This window comes from Crocuta crocuta, unplaced genomic scaffold (assembly GCF_008692635.1).
Source record: "Crocuta crocuta isolate KB4526 unplaced genomic scaffold, BGI_CrCroc_1.0 scaffold194, whole genome shotgun sequence".
Lineage (NCBI taxonomy): Eukaryota > Metazoa > Chordata > Mammalia > Carnivora > Hyaenidae > Crocuta > Crocuta crocuta.
The window spans coordinates 136,429-158,264 of NW_027530084.1; the positions used below are offsets into that span (position 1 = coordinate 136,429).

At 37.3% G+C, this 21,836-nt stretch overlaps 1 protein-coding gene across 2 annotated transcripts in view; it reads left to right on the forward strand.

Moving 5' to 3' along the window:
- Positions 1–3,223: 3,223 nt before the first annotated feature.
- The window catches only part of CCNC (cyclin C), a 28,469-nt gene continuing 9,856 nt past the window's right edge, over positions 3,224–21,836 (forward strand). For both annotated transcript variants that reach the window (XM_077764736.1, XM_077764737.1), the window contains exons 1-6: positions 3,224–3,377; positions 9,859–9,965; positions 10,854–10,938; positions 11,335–11,404; positions 14,917–14,968; positions 21,668–21,723. In XM_077764736.1, coding sequence (XP_077620862.1) covers positions 3,346–3,377; positions 9,859–9,965; positions 10,854–10,938; positions 11,335–11,404; positions 14,917–14,968; positions 21,668–21,723 — 402 coding nt within the window. In that variant the 5' untranslated portion in view covers positions 3,224–3,345. The remainder of the gene's footprint in view (positions 3,378–9,858; positions 9,966–10,853; positions 10,939–11,334; positions 11,405–14,916; positions 14,969–21,667; positions 21,724–21,836) is intronic.

Here is a 21,836-nt window from a genome sequence, read left to right on the forward strand (position 1 = left end):
GTAAATTGCCTAAGAGTTCACAGAAGAAAGGACCTGAATCTCCAAGGCCTTGTTCATTTGTTTGATTTCTATTTTGCATTCTAAATACTCACTTTAGAACCTAATTTTGTGTCCATAATGTTATTCTTTAAGGACCCCCCTCCACCCCCACTCCCCTTCTTGCCCCGGTTATATCAGTTTCAAATATCAGTACTGTTCTGCCTACCATGTGTTATACCTTGAACTAATAGGGATACAAAGATGAAGGAGCTCACAGTTTTGTAGGAAGAAGAGTGTAGAATTAGATATGAAACAGTACTGGTCTAGTGGTAGAAACAAAGTGTAACAGAGGCACATAAAACAAAACATTTAACAATACTAATTTATCACAGTGTCCTTATCTTCTGAAAGATACCAAACCGTCAAAAACCTCTGAGAGAGTTGAAGAAATTCTGAACCTCTGTGAAGTATCCTATGGCCTGGTGTTTCTTTTTTTTTCTTTTTCTTTATTTTTTGGGAGAGTGCAAGTTGGGGGAGGGGCTGAGAGAGGAGGACAGAGGATCTGAAGCAGGCTCTGTGCTTGACAGGCTGACAGCAGTGAACCCAATGTGGGGCTCGAACTCACGAACTACGAGATCATAACCCGAGCCAAAGTCAGATGCTCAACTGACTGAGCCACCCAGGTGCCCCTATGGACTGGTGTTTCTTAAGCTACCACTTTTCAAACTTTTTTGACTATGATCTGCAGTGTAGTCTACGTTAGTGTTCATCAAATATTCTACACGTTCCCCTACATTTTTCAGCCTCTCTTGCAGTTAAGTTAGAGGCATGTGCCTATCCGGTCAATGGGTCATGGAAGGAAGTGATTGTATTGTTTCTGGTTCAAATCTCTTAACACTGATTAAGAGTCACTGAGAGTCCTCTGAACTTTCTGGAAAGATTTGAAATTTTTTTAATGTTTTATTTATTTTTGAGAGAGAGATTGCAAGTGGGAGAAGGGTGTGTGTGGAGGGGGGGAGACACAGAATTGGAAGGAGGCTCCAAGCTCTGAGCTGTCAGCATAGAGCCCTATGCGGTAGGAAGATTTGAAACCCAGAAGCAAAGAATCAAGATAGAGTAGTTGAAAGATGAAAATACGCCAGATCCTTGAAGATCTGGAGGACAATCACCAAGGTGAATATAATCCAGATCAGACTTGATGGTAGTGACATGTGTCATATAAAATACTTTTGTATTGGGGTGCCTGGGTACCTTTGGCCTAATTGAGCGTCCGTCTGGCTTTGGCTCAGGTCATGATCTCGCAACTCATGGGTTCGAGCCCTCTGTCGGGCTCTGTGCTGACAGCTCAGAGCCTGGAGCCTGCTTCAGATTCTGTATCTCCCTCTCTCTCTGCCCCTCCCTTGTTCATGTTCTATCTGTCTCTGTCTCAAAAATAAATAAACTATTAAAACATTTTTAATAATAAAAAATACTTTGTATTAAGCTACTGATACGTTTCATATCTCAACTATATATATACACACACACACAGATACATGTATACATATACATATACAATGTAATCAAAAATTTAAAATACTATTATAGTAATACTATTTCTGACATACCTGATATTTTATTTCATTCAGGAAAATGCTTATCATACTCACAATGTCACCACCCAACTTGTCTCCACCGTCAGTGTGAAAAATAATGTCTTTTTTTAAAAAACAGTTTTTCTTGGGGCACCCGGGTGGCTGGGTTGGTTAGGCATCCAACTCTAGATTTCGGCTCAGGTCATAATCTCACGGTCTAGTGGGATTGAACCATACATCGAGCTCTGTGCTGACAGTGCTGAGTCTGCTTGGGATTCTCTCTCTCCCTCTCTTGCTGACCCTCCCCTCCCAAATAAATAAATAAATTTAAAAGCAGTTTTTCCTCTAATTTTACCTTTTTAAAATTATTTATTATTCAAGTATAATTAACATACGGTGTTGTATTAGTTCAGATGTGCAATACGATTCAACAATTCTATGCATTACTCAGCGCTCATCACTGTTATGTTTACTCTTAAACCTCTTTACCTTTTTCACTCTTTCCCCCACTCACCTCCTCTCTGGCAACCACCAGTTTGTTCTCTAAGAGTCTGTTTTTTGTCTCTTTTTTCTTTGTTTTGTTTCTTAAATTGGACATGAGTGAAACCATATGGTGTCTGTCTTTCTCCGACTTATTTCACTTAGCTGAAAAATAGTGTCTTAAGCTGTGAACAACATTCAGGTGTATCCAATTATTTATAAAACTAAGCTTTATAATAAATGCAATGTCACAACATAAAAACGAGAAATACAGGGGCGCCTGGATGGCTTAGTCGGTTAAGCGACCGACTTTCGCTTAGTTCATGATCTCGCGGTTCGTGGGTTCGAGCCCCGCGTCGGGCTCTGTGCTGACTGCCAGCTCAGAGCCTGGAGCCTGTTTCAGAGTCTGTGACTCCCTCTCTCTGACCCTCCCCTGCTCACGCTGTGTCTCTCTCTCTCTCTCGCCTAGAAATAAATAAAACATTTGAAAAAAATGAGAAATACAGATTATTTCATCTTGTAAAAAATTTTTTTTGCATTTTGAGCTGTATGTTTCTATTTGGCACATATATATGAATACACACATGTATATCTGTAATAAAGGAAAAATGTTTTTCACTGTTCTGGAAAACCGGTAGTCTCTGACTTTGAAAAGCACAGCTGCTTTGTGTTTGCAATCCAGTCCAAACGGACTCCATTAAGAACGTATTACGCTTGGAACCGGTGAATTTTGGTAGGTCCTGGAGGACAAAATTATCTACCTATCGTCTATCTATTTAGGCCAAGATAATCTTTCTTCCTCTTTCCAATAGCAGGTTAAAGAACTGAAGTCAGGAAATCTTATATCGTAATGAAGTGCCACCGCGGAGGCCTGCAAAATGAAATACCAAAATCCCAAACCACCTTACTTGCCCTATATACTCCCCACTCAGATAAAACAGCTCGCGGGTTCCAGGCCGGAACTCGGAGGAAGCTCACGCGAGAACCTTCCGACCACCGCAAGTCTTCGGTGAGCACCAGTTCCCGCCCCTTCTGCGCCCACAGGCCGTCTCCTCCCCGCCGGCTTCCTCCGCTGTGGCTACAGAGGGGCGGGCCGGAACTTTTATCCATAGGAACGGGTTTACACCGTAGAGTGTTGCCGGCCGGCGACAAGGAGAATAGAGTGCCATCCTCTTCCTCTCACCGTAGCCGCCGCGGAGCGGAGCGGAGCCGATCAGATCCAGGAGCGCAGTTACCGGGCGGGCTGTGTCTATGGTCGCTCCGCGGGCCGCTCCGCCGGCTGGTGCTTTTTTATCAGGGCAGGCTGTGTTCCATGGCAGGGAACTTTTGGCAGAGCTCCCATTAGTAAGTGATCTTCCGTCTTCTCGCCCGTGGCTTGTTCTTGGGAGTCGGTGAGCACCGGGCCTGCGCCTCCCCTTGGCCTGGATCCCGGCTCCTGTTCCGAGCGCCGCGGGGTCTCCCGGGAGGCGGCAGCCGCTGGGAGCCGGACGCACTTTTCTCTGGCGACTCCCCTCTCCCCGCCCCCTGGCAGTATTTGGTTGGCGTGGGGGGAGTTGGGCTGAGAGCGGGAAAGGGCGGGGGCTAAGGAGGTTCGGTCTCCGAGGAAGGAAGGAGTGTAATTTAGGATGAGCTAGGCCCGGAGGTGGGGCGGGTTGGGATGCGATGGGCACAGGTATGGGAAGTGTGGCATAGTTCCCAACTGTCAGGAGGGCTCTGTAGGACAGTTATGGTTCGCTTTTGCCTGGGTTCTCTTCAGGGAATCGGCATTGTAGTCTTTTGTCAGCCACCTTCTGTCTTGAGTGGCTTTAATACTATTCCGTGGAGGGTCAGGCTTGTTTCTGCCCTTTCACCAGTTCCTGCCATTACCTTATGCCTAGATGGAGTTGTATGTTGGTGAGGTGTAGGGCAGGTGCTCTTAAAATGTGTCCATTTCATTCGTCTGTACCTTATATTTTTGTTTTAATCATGTATTTCCCAGTGACTGCCGATTTCTTTAACATATTTCATGAATTCGTTTTTGTTTTTGCTAGTGACCATGGAACAACTAGAGTAATATTAAAAATATTTCCCCCTAAATACATTTAAGTAGGCAGAAAGGTGGATGATGGGACTAATTGATCTTTGACTAGGTTTTCCACTGTACAGTTGGAAGATGAACAGAACCTGGTGCTATCATATTTTAGTGTATCTCTCGATGCTAAGACAGCATTAGTAATTGTAATTTAAAATTTGATTCTGTGAAAAAGATGAATTCCTATTCATTCCTTTTTTAGTCCTTTGTAGGAAAAGAAAAAAGAATGGTTTTGGAAACCTATTTTTAGGAAAGCAGGTTTTCCTCTTGCTGTGAATTAATTTCTGGAGATGAACTTCTGTAGAAGCTCAACTTCTGATCACATTTGTATTGTGCAGTTTAGCTCACTGTCATATTTGCTTGGGAAAAATTAAAATACAGAAAATTTAGTGAAGCGGTAGTATTTTGATAAACTTCGAAAGTGAGAAAGAATTGACAGGGAGTTAGCTGTTGATTATGAAAATTGCAGTCATTTTCTCTACTAAGGAAAAAAAAAGATCTGACCACCCTTTTTAAAACAATGTTGATTGATTGATTGAGAGAGAGAGCTTCAGGTGGGGAGGGACAGAGAGAGTGGGAGACACAGAATCCTAAGCAGGCTACAGTCAGCACAGAGCATGACGCAGGGCTTGAACTCAACAAACGGTGAGATCAAATGAGATCATGACCTGAGCTGAAGTTAGAGGCTTACCAGGTGCCCCGCCCACCTTTTGATGTTGTTATGCTTTCATTTATTGACAGTATTTATCAATGGGGGGGGGGGCAGGATCTATAATAATTGTGTTTTCACTTTTGAACTATAAAATTGTTATAATGTTAAATGTGCTTTTTTGGAAGTGTCTTTGTCTCCCAATTCAAATGGTCCTGGAGGAGGGGGCACCTTAGATCTCTTGAGAATCATGAAGTGCCTTATCTGCAGAAGGTTATAAGGAAGACAAGGTGATTAATTCTGGAAAAACAAACCAAAAAAATTACAAAAACTATTGTTTTAGGTGATTTTTTTGAAGAGGAAGATTTTAACATTTCTGAAACGAGCATGGTAATTTTTTTTCTTAGTAGCACATGAAATAATGGTGAATTAAATTTTATGAAATTTGGTATTTATAAGTGTTCTTGGTTTATCTTCCCTACTATGTGCTGTGAAGAAAAACTTAAAATATTTGATTGTGAAGTTTATCTTTCTAAAAACATTAAATGACTGTGAAATTAATGATAATTCTAGAACAGAGTGAATCACAGTATTTTCTAGAAGGTTGAACACAACACATTCTTGGACCTTACTGCATTAAAAGTATAAGGGCACTAAATTTTAGCTGGTTGACTGAATGAATTAATGAACAGGTAACAAATTAAAAAATACAAAGTCAATTCTGGTACTTTATTGTATCAAAGAGGAAACTGAAAATATAGTTACATAATATCAAGGAAATAACTTAATGAGATCAATATATATTCATACCTATGGGATGTAGCCAGAGTCAAAGTTATAAACTAACGTCCTGAAAAACTGTGAATGGATAAAAATAAGTCAAAATATTCTACTTAAGAATATTAAAAAGGAAACTGAAATAAATCCAAGGGGAAAAAAGAGAAAGACTTAAAGAATATTAAAAACGAAACTGAAATAAATCCAAGTGGAAAAGAATTAAAGGTAATACCAATATCAACATTTTATTTTTTAATGTTTATTATTTTTGAGAGAGAGAGTGCGCGCGCACAGGAGAGGAGCAGAGAGAGAAGGCAACAGAGGATCCTAAGCAGGCCCTGTGCTGACAACAGTGAGCCTGATGTGGGGCTCAAACCCACTAACCACTAGATCATGACCTGAACCAAAGTCAGACGCTTAACCAACTGAGCCACCCAGGCATTCCTGATATTAACATTTTAAAAGGAAAAAAGTAGTCGGAAATTTTAAGAGGTGGCTCTTTGGAAGGGAAAATGAAAACGATAGACTAAACTGCTGCTAGTTGAAGCAAGGAATAAAGGGATGATACAAAAATACAAAATTAAGAATGAGAAAAGCAGATAAATCCAGATGTACCTTTGGGTTATCTCCATGGGGGTAAGTTTGAAAGCCAAAACAAATTAAGAAAGTTACCAGAGAGCTACTCCTTAAAAAATGCTCCAGGCCCACATTATTTCATGGGTACATGTTTTCCCATTTTCAACAGGATCTGCTATTGAAATTATTCTCGTTCACACAGAAAGCTTTCCAGTTCTCTTTATGAAGCTACAATAACACTGATAAAACCTAGCAAAGGTAGTAAAAACAGTTTCACTTTTGAATACTGATGCAAACATCATAAAGTATTTCCAAGTAGAGCCTACTATTACATTAGAAATATAAAAAATGATAATGATTTTATTATAGAAATATAGTCAACATTGGGAAATCTATTAATAAACAGTGAGGGCATCAAGACCTCTGTTAAAATTCAATATCTGTTCTTGACTAAAACAAATAGGATGCTTTCTTAACATGGTAAGAACATCAAAGAATCAAGAGATATTTAATGGTGAATCATTAGAAAAATTACAGTGCCTGTTTAACATTGTTCTGAAAATGCTACTCAATGCATTTAATAGAATGAGATGTAAAAAATGACAAAATTATCAGTATATAGAGATAAACTTAAGAAAATTTAGTTGAAAAATTATTATAAAGACTTAATAAGGTAACCAGTTACATAATGTAAAAATGGAAAGCCTTCTTTTAAATACATGGTAGGGTGACCTGGGTGTCTCCGTCAGTTGAGCATTCAACTTCAGCTCAGGTCATGATCTCAGGGTTCCTGAGTTTGAACCCCACATCAGGCTCGCTGCTGTCAGCCTGTTAGCTGTCAGTGCAGAGCCACCTTCAGATCCTCTTTCCCCCTCTTTCTACCCTTCCCCCTTGCACTCTCTCAAAAATAAACATTAGAATAAATATATTAAAAAAATAAATGAATGATAGAAATATATAATTGTAGCAACAGCATGAAATACACAATAAACAAAAGAAATGTACAGGACCTATAGGAAGAAACATTTTAAATTTTGTAGTAGAACATGAAGATTTTAAAAAATGGAGTTTGAATTCTAACATTGTAAAGATAGCATTTCTTCCTATATTGATCTCATTAATGCAATCCCAAACAATTTTGAATGAATTTCCTTTAAAAGTTCCTTTTGGGACTTGACATAATGCTTTTAAAAGTTCAAGTTTTAGAATAAAAACTGTAATAGAATATCAAGCAATTTTCTGAAGAACAGTAGCAAGGGGATATTTTCCATACTAGATTTGAAATGTTTAATTTTATGTTTTTAAAATAGCATGGCATAGGAATAAGAAACAAAGGGAATTATAAAGTAGATTGCAAATACAATAACAGAATTCTACATCAAGAAATACTTTGGTCAACATTTGGATAACCATTTGACAAAACATTTACTGGATCCCTGTTTTCTACCCTGTACCCAAATAAATTCCAGATGGATCATAAATGGAAAGAAAAAAACCCTTAAGTGTATTAGAAAATAGAGGTGGATTTTTTTTTTTAAATCATTTGGTGTCAGGGAAGGCCTTTTCATTGTGACAAGCATAAAACCAAAGTAAAATATGGGTTGGTTTTAATAAGTGATCCATATTTCTATATTATACGTAATATTAAGGGATCATGCTAAACTTGGGAAATGATTACAGTGTATTTGACAAATGATTTATTGTCTATAATATGTACAGTATATGAGAAGAATTCTAAGTTGTGAAAAAGACCATCCCATTAGAAAAATTGTCAGATTAGAATTACAGTTTACAGGGGACCTGGGGGGCTCAGTCAATTAAGGCTCCTACTCTTGACTTGGGCTCAAGTCATGATCTAAGGGTTCTCGATTTCAAGCCCCATGTCAAGCTTTGTGCTGGCAGCTTGGAGCCCACTTGGGATTCTGTCTCTCTCTGCCCCTCCCTTGCGTGCTCTCTATCTCCTCCTCAAAATAAATAAAAAATAAACTTAAAAAAAAGAGAATTGAAGTGTACAAAAGAAGAACTATATTTGGCCAATAAGTCCGGGAAAATGTTCAACCTCACAAGTAAATGAAAAACAAACAACCCCCATGCCCCCCAAATATTAAGATACTGCTTTGCCTTTCATTTGTAAAGTATTTAAAAGATTGGCAGTAACTCATAGGAGGGTTAAATATTTTTTAAAATTGTTTTTAATATATGTTTATTTTTGAGCGAGAGAGAGTATGAGCAGGGGAAGGGTAGAGTGAAGGGGAGACACGGAATCCAAAGTGGGCTCCAGAGTCTGAGCTGTTAGCACAGAGCCCGATGCAGGGCTTGAACTCACAAACTGTAAGAGCATGACCTAAGTAAGTCGGATACTTAACCGACTGAGCCACCCAGGCATCAGGAGGGTTAAGTATTTTAAAACACCCTCCTGTACTTTTTTTTAAAGATATTTTTAAAAAGTTTATTTATTTTTTTTGAGGGAGGGAGGTAAGGAGAGGAGGAGACAGAAAATTCCAAGCAGCCTCTGTGCTGATGTGGGGCTTGAACTCACGAATTGTGAGATCATAAGCTAAGCTGAAGTCAGGTGCTCAGCCAGCTGAGCCACTCAGGCACCCCACCCCCATGTACTTTTAATAGGAATGGAAATTGATGTGACATATGGACTGCAAACTGCCAATTTATAACAAAACTAGCACTAAAACTGACCAATCAGTTCTATTTCTAGAAAGTTATTTTAAATATTAACTAAATATATAAGGGTGAATTACAAAGCTATTCATTAAAGCATTTTTAATAGTAAAAAATTATAACCTATCTGCCTTATTAATAGGAATTAACTAAATAAATAATAATACATCCATAAAGCTGTGCAATTTAAAAGGATGCGGAATAACAAATCTCTTGACATAAAAAGACTTTCAGTACATACTGAATGACAACAGCAAGTTGCAAAATAGTTTTATGGGTCATATCAATATCTTATCTCTGGTTAAAAATAGTAGACTTGACTAGGCAGGTGGAGGAGGCTATTAGTGTAATAAATCCTGAAGCGGCTTTTAACATGATTGAAATTTGTGAAGTAGGGCAATGAAATACTCCAGTTACTCATGAACAACTGAGAAAAGATACTTCAAATCTAAGGTACCATCATTTGGTGTCAAATAACTTTACCATTATTTTATGTATCACTAAGAAAAAAATGTACCACTAGTTAAAAGCATAAGGCATCACTGTTTATAAGGTCTCTTGATACCACCAGAGTCTTAAAACCAATGAAATGTAGTATATGGTTAAAACCAATGAAATGTAGTATATGGTAGAGAGAGAAAGATACTGAGAAAATTAGAGTGGAATTGTTTTCAGAGCATATTTACATTTATTAGTGAGATAATTCTCTTTTATTTAATTAATTTATTTTGAGTGGGGGAGAGAGAGATTGAGAGAGCGTAGGAGGGGCTAAGAGGGAGGGAGAGAGAGAATCTCAAGCAGGCTCTGTACTGTCAGCATGGCTCACCCAAGGACCATGAGCTCATGACCTGACCTGAAATCAGGAATCAGATGCTTAACCAATTGAGCCACCCAGGTGCCCCAGTGAGATAATTCTCAGTGTTGGAATTTCAAGGAATGTGAAAAATACTGTCTTCTGTGTTACTTCTTGCACTTTGTATTTCTCAGAATGTTTATAACTTAGTCAATTTTAGAATATTTTTTTTGTGACTTTGTTAATTTTCTGTATCGTGTTTTAACATCTTTGTTTTTTTCAGTTTGCAATGGATTTTGGATAAACAAGATTTGTTGAAGGAACGCCAGAAGGACTTAAAGTTTCTCTCAGAAGAAGAGTATTGGAAATTACAAATATTTTTTACAAATGGTAAATATTAAAAAACAATTAACTGAAATGGCACAGTTGGTCACCTCTGAATTCAAACCTTTGTATAGTAATTTGTGATGAGTTGTTTTAGTTCCTAATTAACATTTTTATTTATATATGTTCTCATTTTATAACTTATATTCACTTACCTTTCTTTTTAAGTGATCTAAATAAAGTCTCGTGAATCTTAACATGTATCAGAGACACTCAAAACAGTTTGAAAGTGTTCATTGATTGCCCTAAGTCTTTATAATACATTGTTAAACCCAATTTAAGATTGGCTAAAGCAAATGTTTTGGGGATAAATGGAGTCTTTGGATTGACATCCTATATTGGTCATCCTTATCTTAATAAGTTTGTTTTGGAGGAAAGGAGATTTAGAATCAGAAAATCCTTGCTCTGCCACCTTGTAGCTTTGTTATATGATTTTTCTAACCCTCTGTTCACTGTTCTGTAAACCTATCTCTCTGTTATTTTAAGGATTCGTTATGGAGTTTTTAATAAACTTTATAAAGTGGTAGGTGTAATGAATTTGATAGTTGTTTAATATTTTCTTTTTATATTCTAAAGATACTATGAAATGCATTGAAATTCTTATCATTCAGAGGGAAATACCTATTATTCAGCCTTCTTAATATAAAAATAGTGTTTGCTAGGGGCAATTTCTATTTTTTATTGTTTTTATTGCATACCTATATATTTTTTAACAGATTTGCAAATCCTAGTACTAGTCCAGTATGATCCAAATCGAGTTTTATAGCATATGTAGGTTTTTCTCTTTGTTAAAAATGAATATAGTCATGACTTAACCACATGGAAGTTATTATTCAATGTCAATGTTACAGTGATACCAGAAGATACATATAAAACTTTATTTCTTTTTTCTAGTTATTCAAGCATTAGGTGAACATCTTAAATTAAGACAACAAGTTATTGCCACTGCTACAGTCTATTTCAAGAGATTCTATGCCAGGTAGGACTTTTATTTTGGGAATATGTTATACCTATTTGAAACTCTTAAGTAATGTTGATGAACCTTAGTATAATTGAATCATGTGTGTACCATAGTTACCTTGATTTTTTTTTTCCAGTGTGTTTTTAAAAAATGTTTTTTAATGTTTATTTTTGAGAGAGAGAGAGAGAGAATATGTGTGTAAATCTGGGAGAGGCAGAGAGAGGAGACACAGAATCTGAAGCAGGCTTCAGGCTCTGAGCTGTCAGCACAGAGCCCAATGTGGGGCTCAAACTCATGAACTGTGAGATCATGACCTGAGTCGAAGTCAGATGCTTAACCGACTGAGCCACCCAGGTGCCCCTCCAATGTGTTTTTATATGAATGACATTTAACTTTGTCTTATCATATTTTTAGGTATTCTCTGAAAAGTATAGATCCTGTATTAATGGCTCCTACATGTGTGTTTTTGGCATCCAAAGTAGAGGTATGAAATAGTTTTCTCTTCTTCATCAAAGTATAGTCCATGTGCATTGGTTAATCTGCCTTTGGTTTCATACTACCTATAGAAAAATAATGGCAGATGGTTATTTATGTAAAATATTGAAATTCATACAAAATCAAAGATATACAAGTCTTTTTATTTTATTTTTTATTTTTTTAAATTTATTTATTTTTGAGAGAGAGGTGGAGAGAGTGAATGGGGAAGGGCAGAGCGAGAAAGAGAGAGAGAATTCCAAGCAGGCTCTGCACTGTCAGCCTGATGTGGGCCTGGAACTCACAAATTGTGAGATCATGACCTGAGCCAAACCAAGAGTCAGACGCTTAACCTGCTGTGCCACCCAAGATATACGTGTTTTTATATATTCATTTAACAAACACTTATGTAGCACTTACTATATATACCTAGTGTTATTCTAAGTTCATTTACAACCATAACTGACTTAATCCTCATAACAAACAATGGGGAAGTTTATAAATGAGGAAACTGAGGCACATAGAGATTAAAAAATTTGCCTAAGATCGTGGAAGCCATACATGGCAGAGCTAGTATTTGATTTTGTTTCTGTTTTTTATTTTTAAAAATTTTTAATGCTTATTCATTTTTTGAGAGACAGAGCATGAGCAGGGGAGGGGTAGAGCAAGAGGAAGGCACAGAATCCGATGCAGGCTCCAGGCTCTGAGCTGTCAGCACAGAGCCCAGTGAGGGGCCAAAACTCATGAATTCAGATCATGACGTGAGCCGAAGTCAGACGCTTAACCGACTGAGACACTCAGGCTCCCCAGCCCTGCCTGTATTTGAACCCTGGGAGTCTGGCTACTCATTCTATGCTTTTAAATGCTTTGTTCTGTATCTTCTAAGACATTTACCTTTTGGCACTAAGTAGTAGTCCATACGTGTGACAGCTTCTCTACTATAACCTGAGTTAAAGTACCTCCTCCTGTGTCCCTCCTTCTCTTCCATATGCTTCCTATGGCCTACTGTCTTCCCTCCCTGCCTCCTAATAATGGCTGCCTGCCCAGCCACAGGGAAAGCAAGAGGAAAGGCAAGGAAGGACTGGGTGTGACTCTAGTCATACAGGTTCCAGTGAGGAATTGTTAGGGCAGTGAGGGCAATTAGGTGAGGGAGAGAGAAGAGAGATGGGAACTCAGAGCTGAGACCAAATCCCTGCTCACCTTATTTCCCTTTTCAGTATTTTTGAGAGAGCACAGCTAAAATCCAGACAGTACTAGGAGATACTGACTGATTTTCATTATAATACATGTGATCTTTCTTTAATGTTATGAAATCTTTGTATTGTGTTTCTATTCTTAGATGTCTTTAGAATCATAACTGTATTCTTGAAAATTGAATATATTTTAAGCCTCATAGATTTATATTCCTTTTGGTACTCATTTTGATTTAGTTTTGTTTTAGTCATTATTTAGGATTATTTAAGATAGCTTTCCCACTATTACCTAAAGTAATGAGAGTTGACTCTATTAGAAATAATATTAAGAAAGACTTTCTAGAAGTTTATGGTTTCCTAATTATAAGTGGTAGTTTAAAGAGGCGGAACTAGGCCTGTTGTTGTTACTAAGTTCTTTAGTGGAAAAGGAAAAGGAAGTGTTATGTTTTTTTTTTTAAAGCTTTTTTTTTTTAAAAAATGTTTATTTATCTTTGAAAGAGAGAGAACACAAGCAGAAGAGATGCAGAGAGAGAGGGTGATACAGAATGTGAAACAGGCACCAGGCTCTGAGCTGTCAGCACAGACAGAGCCTGACACGGGGCTTGAACTCAAGAAAATGACCTGAGCTGAAGTTGGACACTTAACTGTCCTAGCCATCCAGGTGCCCCTAATGTTGGTTGATTTTTGAGAGAGAGAGAGCACGCAAGTTGGAGAGGGACAGAGAAGGGGATAGAGGATCTGAAGCTGGCTCTTTGCTGACAACAGTGAGCCGGATGTGGGGCTCGAACTCATAAACCATGAGATCGTGACCTGAACGAAGTTGGCCGCTCAACTGACTAAGACACCCAGATGCCCCTAGTGGAAAAGGAAGTGTTTATGAAAGTCCGTATTATGCGGTGGTTTTTCCAAATATTACCATGTAATTTGATGTATCTGAAGCATAACCAGTATGGAAAATCTAGGCAAAATCTTTATAAACTTCTATTCTTATAGGTTAACGTGGGAATTTGTTAAATATCGTTTGTTACATGATTTACTAAATGAAAGTTTTTACTCTAAGAATTTTGGGTAATGAATTATTCCTTGATCAGGGTACCTGGCTAGCTCACTTGACAGAGCATATGACTCTTGATCTTGGAATCATGAGTTCGAGCCCCTACATTGGGTGTAGAGATTACTTAAAAAAAAAAAATTATTCCTGGAAAAAAGTGTATCATTTCATATTTGGTTATAGCATTATGTTTTTTAGTTTTTAACTGTGACCAGTTCCTTCTGTGTTTTGTCCAGGTGTGTAAGAATTGTATAGAAATGACTTTTAAGAAGATACCGCAGGCATATATTTTTTAGTTTCAGTTATTTTGATTTGAGGTTTAAATGCAAATATATATATACACATACACTTATACATAGCCACCCTACCCCCCAAGATAAGGATGTACATTGAAGGTATTTCAGTTTATTTATTTGTCTTGAGAGAGAGTGAGCATGAGTAAGGGATGAGCAGAATGAGGAGAGAGAATCCCAAGCAGGGCTGGATCTCAGGGACCCTGAGATCATCACTGAACCAAAATCAAGTGTCAGATGCTTAACTGACTGAGCCACTCAGGCCCCTGGAGTTTAGTTCTTTTCCTTGAATAAGGAACCGATTCTTGATTTTTTTGTTTTAAAATGAAGTGAAGGCTATAGTAATCAGTAATCTTATGAGGTTAATCAAATTAAATGAGACAATATAAGTTGATCACCTCATAAATTTTAGTTATTTTTACAATGGTGGCATATTAAATTCAAAGAGGAAATGGGAACTGATATTAGAAGTCTTATACTGCATCATTCTTATTTTCCTGTTCCAAAAAGAATAATGGTTTCTGTGATCTTTTGAATTTTTTTGATGATATTAAAGTTTATCTTCATTAAAGATTCAACTGTTTTATTTCTAAATAGCATGAAGTACCTGTTTGTTAGTCTGAGTTCAGTTGAATAGGAAGCATACTTAATATTTTTCTTGCAATTAAGTATAGAATCTAAAAAATGTTTCTGGAAACTAATTTGAGTGCAGAAAACCGGCACTGTTGCTTTAGGGCTTGGTTTCTAATTTGGTACTTCTCAATGATGTTAAATTACAAAATTATTTGAACATTTGTCTTATTGAAGCAGTATTAAGGAAAGGTAATACATTTAGAGACTTAAGTACTTCATGCCTCAAGGTGAACAGACTATAAACATGGTGGAGGTACATGGGAAGTACTTTGCTTTTAATATATATACTACATATACCCTTAGGTTCATTGGATTACTATATGCCTGATTTCATCCACTTTTCTTTCTCTAGGAATTTGGAGTAGTTTCAAATACAAGATTGATTGCTGCTGCTACTTCTGTGTGTAAGTGAAAAAAGTATATCCTTTTTTTTTTTTTTTTTGATCATTTATTATTGAGACAGAGAGAAACAGAGCATGAATAGGGGAGGGTCAGAGAGAGAGGGAGACACAGAATCTGAAGCAGGGTCCAGGCTCTGAGCTGTCAGCACAGAGCCCAACGCAAGGCTCGAACCCACAAACCGTGAGATCATGACCTGAGCTGAAGTCAGATGCTTAACTGACTGAGCCACCCAGGCTCCCCTATCCTGCTTTAAGGATGTAGTTCTTTTAAAAAGCTCCATAGAACAGAAGTGTTTTTCAGTTTATGAGACCTATGAGAGATTGGTTGGGTTTGTTAAATCTCCTGCAGTCACATTTATGGCTAGTATATTTGGCTAAAAATAAAGTAAAAATACAAACATTTTAAAAACTATCTACAGTATTATTTCTAAGATATTACATTTAGTACTAAAAATGGATAGTAACTATTGATCCAAAAACATCAACTCAATGACTCTTCAAATAATAAGGGTAAAGAAAAAAACTTATTTCCCAGTTTTGTTATATTTTATTGCTGTGTAGTGACTAGCCATTGTCTCATTCTTGTGGGTGAAGTAAACTCTTTCTGTAATTGTAGTGTATGTGTTTGATGGGAATTATTTATTTTTCCTCCATCTTGAAAAACATGGTACAGGAAAAAAAAGTTCTGACTATAGTAGCCCAGCCCCAGTTCTGTCTAAACAGCAGCTATATAACCTTGAGCAAATTGCTTTATCTTTTGGCCTTAGTTCTTTTTCTAAAAAGATGGGGTTTGGCTGCCTCTGAGTCACAACATTAAAGGAAATAACACTGTAGACCAGTGATTTTAAAATATTGTACATAAGGTATTAGTAGTATGTTATGCTCTATCTTCATATGTTAAGCACAAAGACATTGCCTAATAAAAGATAATACAGATTTTTTTTTTACTTCTGCACTCTAACAGAAGGGTTTTTGTGTTTTTAAGTTTTTGACCCAGACTAATTTTCATATTTTTGTGTCATTCCCTTTTCTAAGATGAATGTCATAATCCAATTCAATCTTTTCCGTGTCACATTTTACTCTTAAGGGCAGAAGAGTAATAATCAATTTTGCCATAGAAGTTAATATGCCAGATCTATCACACTGATGGTGATTCTATCAATAGAAGGTAAAATTGAAGGGTTTATTTCTCAACATGAGGATGATGTCAGAATTGTTAGGAAGGTGAATCCAGCAAAATACTGTAAGATGAATTGGAGGAGAATGTGAGTTGAAGTAGTCAGATTTTCCACATGTTACAACATGAAAGAGCCTTGGCGCACTTGGCTGACTCAGTAGGTAGAACATGTGACTCTTGGGGCGCCTGGGTGGCTTAGTCGGTTAAGTGTCCGATTTTCGCTTAGGTCATGACTTCGCGGTTCGTGGGTTCGAGCCTCGCGTCGGGCTCTGTGCTGACTGCCAGCTCAGAGCCTAGAGCCTGTTTCAGTCTGTGACTCCCTCTCTCTCTGGCCCTCCCCTGCTCACGCTGTCTCTCTCTCTCTCTCCTAGAAATAAATAAAACATTAAAAAAAAAAAAAGAACATGTGACTCTTGATCTCAGGGTTTTAAGTTCGAGCCCCATGTTTGGTGTAGAGATTACTTAAAAACAAAATCTTAAACAAACAAACAAACAAACATGGATGAATCTTGAGGACATTGTGATAAGGAAAATAGGCCTGTCACAAAAAGATAAATACTGTATGATTCCATTTGCTATTATGAATAATCAAATTAATAGAGATAGAAAGTAGAATCGTAGCTGTTTTAGGGGCTGGAGGGAGGGGGAAGTGAGGAATTATTGTTGAATGCGTATGGAGTTTTTCAGTTTTGCAAGATGCAAGAGTTCTAGAGATGGATTGTGGTGATGGTTGCACAACATTGTGAATGTATCTAATATTTCTGAATTGCATACTTTAAAATGGCCTATGTGGTAAATTTTATGCAATGTGTATTTTACCACAATTTTAAACAACTAAAAAAATCCTTCTAAAATATGTATAAACCTACAAACTGTAGTGAGTGCTGTCACCACAGGGTGCTGTGAGACATAAAAGCTAACAAGATTAAAGTAGAAAAAAATTACTTTGAAGCTATTGAAGTGATCCAGGTAAGTAGTAGTGAAGGCTTAAAATGATGTTTTGGGGGGTGCCTAGGTGGCTTAGTCAGTTAAGTGTCCGACTTGAGCTCAGATCATTGTCTCACATCATCTCGTGAGTTTGAGCCATCAGTGCAGAGCTCACTTCAGATCCTCTGTCCCCTTCTCTCTCTGTCCCTGCCCTAGTCTTGCTCTCGTGAGTCTGCACTCTCTCTCTGTCTCTCAAAAATAAATATTAAAAAAAATTTTTGTTTAACGATGTTTTGGCCCCCATCAAGGAGACTAAGCAAGCTAGATTTGCATTAGAGTCAGCAGGACTTTTGAAAAGGATTTAAGAAGATTCAAAAATGGCTTTTGAAGGACTCCTGGGTGGCTCAGTTGGTTAAGTGTCTAACTCTTGATTTCGCCTCAGGTCATAATCTTGTGATTGGGGAGATCAAGTCCCGAATTGGGCTCCGAGCTGACAGCACAGAGCCTGCTTGTGATTCTCTCTCTCTCTTTCCCTCCGTCTCCCTCTGTCTCTGCCGCTTCCCCACTTGCCTGCTCTCAGTCCCTCTCTCTCTCTAAATAAAGTTAAAAAAAAAGAAAAAAGATGAGGTGTTATGCCTGGACATTGGGAAGGTGAAGGTGCTACCAGAAGAGGAGAATAAGTGGGTTCTGAAAAAAGTTAAAAACTTTAATCTTGGATCTTCTAAGTGTAAATGTATCAGTAGAACATTTTAGGAATGTGAGGCCAATGATAGAAATTTGGAACTTGATAAATTTTAAGAAAGAGATAGAGCTATAAAGTGTCTTGTGCTGCATGGAAGTTGTATACCAAAGAAAAAATCCAGACCTTTGGAACCAGACCTTTGGGTTTGTGATCTTTGAGAGAGAATGTAGCTGTCATTAGACATTATGGGGTGGGGGTTGACACCAGCTTGCAAAGAATTAAGAAGCAAGTTGGTGCTGAGAAAAGGAGACTCTGACTATATTACAGACACATGAAACAACCTCAGGGAAGGGGGTGTGGGAAGATGCTGACCTCAGTAACTTTGGGGGGAAGCATAGTCTGTAAGACTAAAGGCAAAAGGAACTGCATGTAAGCACTGTACTCTAGTTGATAGATTTGATACTTAAGGTGGGTACAAGTTAACAATTCTGATACTGCTTTACTTGTATCTGGAATTGAACAATTCCACTAAATAGATACATCCGTGGTAAACGGATGGCAGGTATTTAGAGCGAGGTGAGGTTTCTCATTGGGGGAGTGGGAATATACAAATAAACAAAGAGGAGATCAGAATGACCCATGTCAAGGAGTGATCAGTTGGAGTTAGAGATCTCAGTATGAACTCATGTTTACTGTAACATAAATATTTTTAGATATGTGGACTTGTGTGTTGGGGGAGGGCTTTGTCAGTTAAGAGAGTCTACAAGCAATGACATCTCAGTTGCAATGAGTTCACCTAATGCCCAGTTCTTTGTTTCTAATACTATTCTCCACTAAAGGGACCTAGGGCTCCTAGGAGAAATGACTGGGGCAGGAAACAAACAGATAGACCTGGAGCATCTTATAGTGCCAGTAAGTAAGGAAGTGCAAAAAAACAGAACAAAACCTACCTTAACGGGGATATGTCAGAGGGATACAGAACCCAACTGAAAGAGCTCTCAGTGGATTTGAAAAGCTAGAAGAATTTGTGCAAGAAAAAAAAGTAGTATTGAATTATAACCCAAGGTATAAAATAAATATCTGTGGGTCTATACTGATATAAATAAGTGGATAAATGAGAGAAGAGACAAATCTCTAATATAGAAGAATTCCATATAATTTATGTACCTAGCGATACTGTCAAATAGGGAAAGCATAAATTTTCATTTCTTAGGTGTTGGTTAGGCCTTTTTTTTTTTTTAAGTTTTTTAATATATTTTGAGAGAGCGAGCGAGCGAGCATGTGGGTGTGGGGAAGGGGCAGAGAGAGGTAGAGAGAATCCCAAGCAGGCTCTGTGCCATCAGTGCAGAGCCTGTCATGGGACTCAATCTCATGAACCTCTCACAAAACTGTGAGATCATGACGTGAGCTGAGATCAGGAATAGGACGTGTAACTGACTGAGCCACCCAGGCACCCTGATAGTGACTTCCTTCGAATGTGTACATTATGAAAAGGGCAGGGAGAAATAAGAAAAACCCAACAAACACCACCTTCACCAGGTGAGTGAGGTCAGTGTTAACAGTGATAAATCACTAGGATTGTGTCCCTTTGATGTGATACAATGAAATGGCACCTTACCTTTCTGGTCCTTCCTTCCAAAATCCCACCATACCACTTTAAACGTTGAATAAACATCAGACAAATTCCAGTAGAGGGTCAAGCAACAAAATAATACTTAACCCCCCCCCCCACAGTACTCTCAAACTCTGCTAAAGTCATCAAAACATGGGAAGTATGGCAAACTGCCACAGCCAGGTGGAATCTAAGGAGACATGACAAGTAAATATAAAGTTGTCTCCTACATGAGAGCCTGGAACAGAAAGAAGGACATTAGGAAAAAACTAAGGAGATCTGAATAAACTATGGACTTCAGTTAATAATTATCTTTTGATTCACTATTTATAATACTATACCATACTAATATAAAATATTAATAACAAGGGAAACTGGGTGAGCGATTGTCTTAGGCTGCTCGAGCTGCTCTAACAAAATAGCATAGATTGGGTGACTTAAGCAATAGGTGTTTGTTTCTCACAGTTTGGGAAACTTGGAAGTCCAAGATGGAACAGAGTGTCTGCGTTGATCACTTCCTTGATCAGCCATTTGTTTCCTGGCAAGCAGACAGCTGCCTTCTCTCACACATGGTAGAGATAGGTTGCTGTTCCTCTCATAAGAATGCTAATCCAAAAAAATACTAATCTTTTCATGGGGACCCTGCCTTCATGACCTCATCTAAACATAATTAACTCCCTAAAAATGCCACTTCCAAACACCATCACACAGGGGTTAGGGCTTCAACATATGAATTTGATGGGGCACAAATATTCAGCCTGTAACATGGATTATATGGTAACTCTCTATTATCTTTTCAGTTCTATAAACATAAAAATGTTCCAAAAAATAGTCTACTTTAAGAAAACAAAGGAATATAATTTGGTAAATGTTGTATGTACTTTTGTTTTTAAGAGAAATTTGAGCATATTAGTAAGTGATAGGATAGATTATTGGAAGAGGAATGGTTAAAGGTGCAAAACAAAAAGTATGAACTGTCAACTCGTAGACGAAAAGCAAACTTGCAAGTGGTAGAGGTGGCAGTAGAAAGAAGGGGTGCATTTTCTTCTAAGTTAGAGAAGGATTAGGACGTTGAAAATCAAAATGTAGAGAAATTTTATCATGGAGTAGAAGAGAAGTTGACAGTATCAGGTAGATCTTAGTAAGTTAGGTGTCAAGATCTAGGAGTTAGGGATGTAGATTTATTTAATGTACAGAGATAATTTTACCTTGTTGATTAGTTACCATTATGTAAATACCTGCTTTATTTGTATGCTTTGCATCTTGTTTACATCAGAAGAATTTGTAAAACTCAGAAACCTTAATAATAGGTATGTTTTCAAATAAAGGAGAAAGAAAAGGAAAGCTTAAGTATAAATTTCCCAATATCAATTTTAAATGGTTTAGGTTTCAAATCTTGGCAGATGTTACCTATCTAAATTAGTTAGGATACCCAGTTTACAAAATAAAACTTTTTGAAAATAAAGTACATAGAATAAACGAAAAAAAGAATTTAATCTCTGTGAGGTTTTGGGCTTTGTACAAGTGGAAGGGATCACAGAACAGATCTTCTAGAGCCTGTCAGTAATCACTTGATTTAATGAAATGTTGCATCATGATGACTTGAATACAATTTTCTCAAATAGTAGTACTTAAATATGTACATTCATATCATTTTGAGGAGATAGAGGATTGATAGTAAATAGTTTCTTCATTTGTACTTTCTTAGTAACAGAGTTGTAACTGTTTGTGTGTGTAGTTGTGTGTGGTATGAAAAAGTCCTAGAGAACTTTGAACATATATTTATGGTTTTATTAAAATATATCTTTTGATAAAGAAGTATCTATTACAGACAGTACGGATTAATAAAACTTCTTAAATCAGATGGCCACTATTAACATTCTTTGGTTGTTAATATCCTTTTAATTTTTACATGAATTTAGGAATATATACATATATATTTGAACACATGCAACTTGTATCCCTTCTAAGCTAAATTACTAAAAAATACAACAATATTCTAGAGCTGAAATGATTAAAAAAATTTTTTTAATGTTTATTTTTGAAAGAGAGAGCATGTGCAGGGGAAGGGGAGAGTATATAAATTGAAGCTCTCTAATTGTAATATAAATGGGGGCTGGGGGCTTCCTGTCACTTAGTTCTTTCCCCTTGCCTGAAAACAAAACAAATATCTGGGTTCTTAAGCATCTCTAAGGGTTCTTACTAAAAATGATTTAGCCCTTCCTCTAATATTCTACACTGTGTTAAAGAAATACTGGTGTAATTCACTCTTTCATTTTCTAAGTCATTTTTTGTTTTCTGCAGTAAAAACTAGATTTTCATATGCCTTTCCAAAGGAATTTCCTTATAGGATGAACCATGTAAGTATATTGTATAAAATAAAACTACTTGTCAAAGCTGTATATAAACTAACTACATTTTATGTTAGAATAAACTAAGTAGTTTCCTGTAAATGATAGTTTCAAATACTACA